The sequence below is a fragment of the Carassius auratus genome, unplaced genomic scaffold (genome assembly GCF_003368295.1).
Source record: "Carassius auratus strain Wakin unplaced genomic scaffold, ASM336829v1 scaf_tig00002883, whole genome shotgun sequence".
Taxonomy (NCBI): domain Eukaryota; kingdom Metazoa; phylum Chordata; class Actinopteri; order Cypriniformes; family Cyprinidae; genus Carassius; species Carassius auratus.
The window spans coordinates 45,518-50,911 of record NW_020523489.1 but is presented as its reverse complement, the minus strand read 5'-3'; the positions used below and the strand labels follow the sequence as shown (position 1 = coordinate 50,911).

The 5,394-nt window shown below is 35.8% G+C and overlaps 1 protein-coding gene across 3 annotated transcripts; it reads right to left on the bottom strand.

The window, feature by feature from the left end:
* Nucleotides 1–375: 375 nt before the first annotated feature.
* Nucleotides 376–4,928, bottom strand: LOC113070047 (uncharacterized). 3 transcript variants are annotated; one of them, XM_026243207.1, is made up of 10 exons: nt 4,858–4,928; nt 3,621–3,727; nt 3,380–3,515; nt 3,001–3,152; nt 2,666–2,802; nt 2,372–2,465; nt 1,923–2,258; nt 1,596–1,782; nt 1,381–1,508; nt 376–1,083 (listed from the first exon to the last, which is right to left on the bottom strand). In XM_026243207.1, the coding sequence occupies exons 3-10, from the start codon at nt 3,390–3,392 to the stop codon at nt 838–840; spliced, it is 1,293 nt and encodes a 430-aa protein (XP_026098992.1). In that variant the 5' UTR covers nt 3,393–3,515; nt 3,621–3,727; nt 4,858–4,928; the 3' UTR covers nt 376–837. The 3 variants fall into 3 exon arrangements, with proteins under 3 accessions (XP_026098992.1, XP_026098993.1, XP_026098995.1); XM_026243208.1 differs by lacking the exon at nt 4,858–4,928 and adding an exon at nt 3,917–4,077; XM_026243210.1 differs by lacking the exon at nt 4,858–4,928 and having other exon boundaries at nt 376–778; nt 913–1,083; nt 3,621–3,859.
* Nucleotides 4,929–5,394: the final 466 nt, after the last annotated feature.

Here is a 5,394-nt window from a genome sequence, read left to right as displayed (position 1 = left end):
GTATATATGAGAACCACCCACAAAGTGTTAATTTAACACTTTCAAAAGTGTTGCCTCATGCAACACCAATACAGTGTTAAAATGTGAACACTAAGAGAGTGAAATAATCAACACCGATGCAGATAAAAACAACACTGTTACAGAGCTGGGTGTAGCTTTGTAGCAAACACTGACAGAGTAAAAATTCTAACACTATTCCGGTGTTGACATTGTGAAAATCACAATATACTCGGTGTATAAAAGGGTCAAAATTTACACCATCCTGGTGTTGATAGAACACTTTTTCGGGAGTTATTTATGGTTCTGTATTACCTACTAAAAAAAACCCTAAAAACTAAAATAAACTAGAAAATCACTATGAAGAAAACGTCACTGTCAAGGTTTCAAAACTTTATTTCAGCACAGAGCAAGAAACCATAAATGCCATGAAATTATTACAAATAACAGTTCACGACAATGTAAAAAAGATGGTCATTGCCATAGGACATTTGTAAATCAAATGGCTTGTAGTACATCAATTCCTCAGGTTTTTTGAGTACAAGACAATGCTCTTGTTCAACAACACTGAAACCATGAAGGTGTTCAATAAACTCTGATTCCATACACGATACCAAAAAATAAATTCCATCCTTAATAAAAATTTTAACAATCTTTCCAAAAACAGGTGCATCATCAACAAACTCTAAGAAAACAACAAGATCACTGCGATACTCAGTACCTTGACACTTTACCCACGGTGTGACCATTACCTCGCTAGAGATATCAATCTGGAGTTGCTCTGAAATAAAATCAGAGTTTTCAAGGTCAGACAACAGCTCATTTGAAACAGGCCCAGACTCAATACCCCTGATAGTACATGACTCCCAGTGATAGGCAATGGCTATCATAACGGAGACTGAAAACAAAATGAACCTTGAAGAGTTCATCAATGGCAGCCAGTGAAGAGGATTCTTGACAGGGGATGAGCTTTTTATCCACCACAATGAAGTAGTGACTGATGGCTTCCTTGCTGCTCCCGGAGGCAAGAATGTATGGCTGACGATTCTCCTCCAGCTCAAGGTGTTCCTGTATGCTCCTGCATGCCTAAATGGGGGAAAAAAAATTACGTCTTTGAATAATAATGATAAATTAATAAGTACAGCTTTATCAGTTAACATTTATTTGAGACTTTTTAGCTTAATTGCACATCATAAAGACCAGGAAGCACTCCAAATCAAAACCGTACATGCACGAACAACAATTTTAGTTTAGATCATATTTAGATTAATTTTACATTTATCATTTTACAGTTTATCTAATAGTTAAAAATAAATAAATATTCAATTCAAAGTGTAACACTTATAGGCCTTGTATTTTGGCACCAGTGTACCAGATACCTACTTTGTGAAACACCACCAGATGGTCAATAGCCTGTGAAATACTGATCCTTTGGATTTTCTTTCTTCCTGAAGCCTGGGGTGATAGGAGATGCAAAAGTAGAAGGAAGGATGATATATCACTGTCCCACTCTGGAAAAAAAAGTAACTTTGTTAAATGTCTACACAAAAATGAGTATGTATAGTATGATTTTACTGCAAAGTCATTGGAAGTTTCACCTGGGGAATCCTGTGCCTCGCTGCTTTCTTTGCTCTGTTTGGCAGATGACAGTAATCTTTTCAGCAGTGGAGTGGGAGTCAAGGTTTCTCCTAGTCTGATAACCTTTGCTTTGAAAACTGTCGGCCACCTTTCCAAAAGTCTGGAAGCAGTTTCTGACCCAAAGAGGAGTGTGAAGTCCTGAAGAATCTGAAGTTTTGAAGAAAACACAAAGAAATTACAATATATTGTGATTACAATAATGTGGCCAGTTTCAACAATGCAGACCATTTGACAGTTCTCTGATACTAACATTTAAATTTTAGTAAAAAATGAAAGAAAATCCATACCAATACTTTAATGTCCAGGAACCGAGGAAAAACAGAGAGAATGGTGGTGGATCCCTCTGGATCATGGACAAGGCGCTGTCTGTATTCAAACGTTGCCTTCATCTTCTGCATGATGACCTCACGTTCACTTGTATGATTTATCAAAGAGATGGCCTCTACACTTTGATCATTATCTAGCTGATGTTCTTGGTAACATAGCTGTCTGTCAAGCAAAGGACCTCCCTTTTCTTCTGTTTTTGGATCTTCCTTATTTCCAGAAGGTCTTGTCCCCCTTTGTACTGTCTTGAGGCGCCATGACAAGAATCCAGTGTTTTTTTGGCCATCATAGAAATGTTCCTGTTGAAATGACACAAATTCTTAATTTAACCCTTAATAAAAAATAAAAACATCTTTAGATATTTCCAACTGAGCACAAAATATTGAATGTCCAATCAGTGATAATGACTTACATATCCAGTCCTTCCTTGGGGATCTCTGAGTGAGGGAAATAAGGTGATAATTCCCAATCCATACTTCTGTTTGGTAAGTCGATGTGGGACCCTTCTGAAGAATTGGAACACTCAATGTTACTTTACGCTGATAGGAAATGTTTAAGAACATTTAATTAAACTAATTTTAAGAAAAAAAAGAAAAAAAAAAGATCAACTACAACCCAACTACATCTATCTACTTCACAATCTATAGAGCATCAAAATCAGTAACAAACTGAATAATGCAAGAGCGAATTATATTTTTAGAATTACCCTTCTGTCTCCATCATGCGTGCAACTAAGATGTTCACCATCACTTTCCTTGTGTCATCACTAATTGTGCCTGTATCTTCATACTCCTTAAGCACATTTCCTCCACCTGGTCTTGTCTCTAGAATTTGTTTTATCAGCTATTAAAAAAAGAGAGTATTATTAACAGATACTATTATGAGAGAAGATAGTGCAGTAATATCTAAATTACCCTTAAATATGACCCTGATCTAAAAAATATTACCATTATATATAGGGATTACAAAAAAAACCTTAATGAAACTGAATATCATGATGAGTAAAACACCCAGTGTCTGTGTAATGCTACTGGGACTCACATCTCTGGCCTGTGCTCGTTGTGATGCCACATCATCATCTTCATCCTTTCTGAATCGTTTTGGACTAAACCAGTCACTCTCTTCACTGCTTTTTGAAGTTAGAGACAGTGTATCTGTATCCAAGCTTACTGAAGACTGAGGTGTGGAAGATCCTGTTAATGTTAAAACTGGGGTTAATAGATGTCATGTTAGTATATATTAATACTGAATAAAAAAAAAAAAACTAATAATGAGAATTTTTTAATCCAGAACACTGGTTGTTGAAATAAAAAGACTCAATATGATCCTTGCCATTTGAACACTGAAGATATTAAAACACTACCAGTACTCATTCATAAATTGGGATACAGATCATTCAGCAGGTCCTGTTTTTACTCACCCATGTTACTCATTTATGACTAAAACCAACCCACTGGTGGACATTAGATCAGGAAACACATCTTTATCCACCTCTGTACCAGTTTCATCTGTAACTGTAACAGCAAGGTCGTCTGGAATTGAGAACTTCTCTTTCACTGCAAAACAAAATATTTACCAGTTTTAGTCAAGTTTTATTTATAATTTGACAAAGCTATAAAAAACATATAGATTAAATTATTATGATATTAAATATCACTCACCCTCTGCTAGAAATAAATCAAAGCACGCCTCTGAGATTTTTATGAATTTCTTCCTATTCCGAAATTGTGCTTTGACAATCATTGTGATTAAGCACCTGAACTCCTGGCTTGTAGAGGAAGAAACACATCTTACTGGTTTGCTACAAACACAGACTCAATTTGAAACAAGATTGTAAAAAAATAAAAATATCAAGACAACTTTAATAATTTATCAAAACGGCAAAGATACCAATTAAATCGAAATAGTTATAAACCCTCATTAACAAGACAAAACGGGAACTTTTGAGAAATGATACCATTTTCATCTCCGTGCAAACTTTCAAACTCTCCTCCTCCAGCAGTCTAAATAAGCGCGCGGTTTCTTCATCTATTGTATCCGGAAAGACTTGCAATACAGTTTTACGCTACGTACAGCGCCCCAATGGTCAAACCTCGTTATTGCCGATACATTTTACATAAAAATAGCTGTGGTAAATTGGTTTTAATTCTCGACATTGTCCACTTTTCTCAAATGAGACTTCCCCGATGACGTATGCAGCCTTCAAATGCTACCAGGACTCAGCCTCCGAAATGAGACATCAATATATCCCACGACTACACATATTACATTTTTTGCTCCTTAAAATGTAATTGAGTACTTTAATCCACTAAAATAAATAAACTAACGTTAACCACGTCTGACGATAGACTGTATAAAAACACAAATCATATAACGCTGCTCAAACATCGACATAAAACGTATCAAGTTACCACAGTTCAAAACCATGAAGGTCCCAGAAGCATGGTCAACGATCAGCAGAAATCCAAGCCGAATCTTAAAACAAAATCTGAACAATCTTTTTTAGGCCAATAACCATATTGATATATACATTTTCTGTTAACGTTAGCGGACTGCAGAAATTCCATGTGCCACAGTTCACCTGTAAAATGGCGCGCGCGCGCGAAACTTTATAGACTCATTTTGAAAAGAACACCATCAGAGTTTAATCAATTAAAATGACTGCTGTGTGCGACACACGAAATGACAGACGAAACTACTAACGTGAAGTTATATTCAAAGCTTTAATTCGTTGATAAAGGGGCATGACATAGGATGAAGCAAATGTCAGAGCTAGTTGGCTTTCTCAATCATTATTATAATTATCTGTGATTGAATTATAATGATTATATAAAAATTATAAATTAGAATACATTTACAGTCTGTATCTGTAATATAACATTAAATTGAAAGACTTACCACCACGCTTCCAGCGAAGTAAAATGGCGTCCGCATGTGGTCTGTTTCGATGAAAATTGACGTCTGTCTGCACGTAATGGAGGTGTGGCCTGATTAACTCTGAATGAGAGTTGACGTCTGCAACTATGTAAAAAGTAACACCAACTCTTATTTGAAACCGGACACTTCTGGTGTTAGACCCATTCTGTTCAGTGTTGATCCAACACTTTATTTTAACACTTTATAGTAACACTGGAAAATCAACACTGTTAAATTTACTGTGATCCCTGTCTGTTATTACACTGTTTCACAGTAAGCTTTCATCGCCATTAGTTCTTTGTCAACTTGGTGTGTCTCAATCTTAACAGGTTCGAATACATTTTAAAATGAGAATTAGTAATCAGTACGAAAATTGGTGCAGCAACCAAAACAAACAGATACATAACCAAAGAGAGGCCCTGCTTACACCTGATAGTAATGGGGTCATGCTGCATACATGCTAATCTTTTTTTTTTTTTTTTTTTACTTCCTGCACCTTTAAGAAATACCTTTTGCACA

Coding starts and splice junctions, on each gene's coding strand:
- LOC113070047 (XM_026243207.1), bottom strand. Junction 1,509..1,595: donor CGAGGCACAGGATTCCCCAG/GTGAAACTTCCA, acceptor TTTTTTTTCCAG/AGTGGGACAGTGATATATCA. Junction 1,084..1,380: donor ATCTGGTGGTGTTTCACAAA/GTAGGTATCTGG, acceptor TCCCCCATTTAG/GCATGCAGGAGCATACAGGA.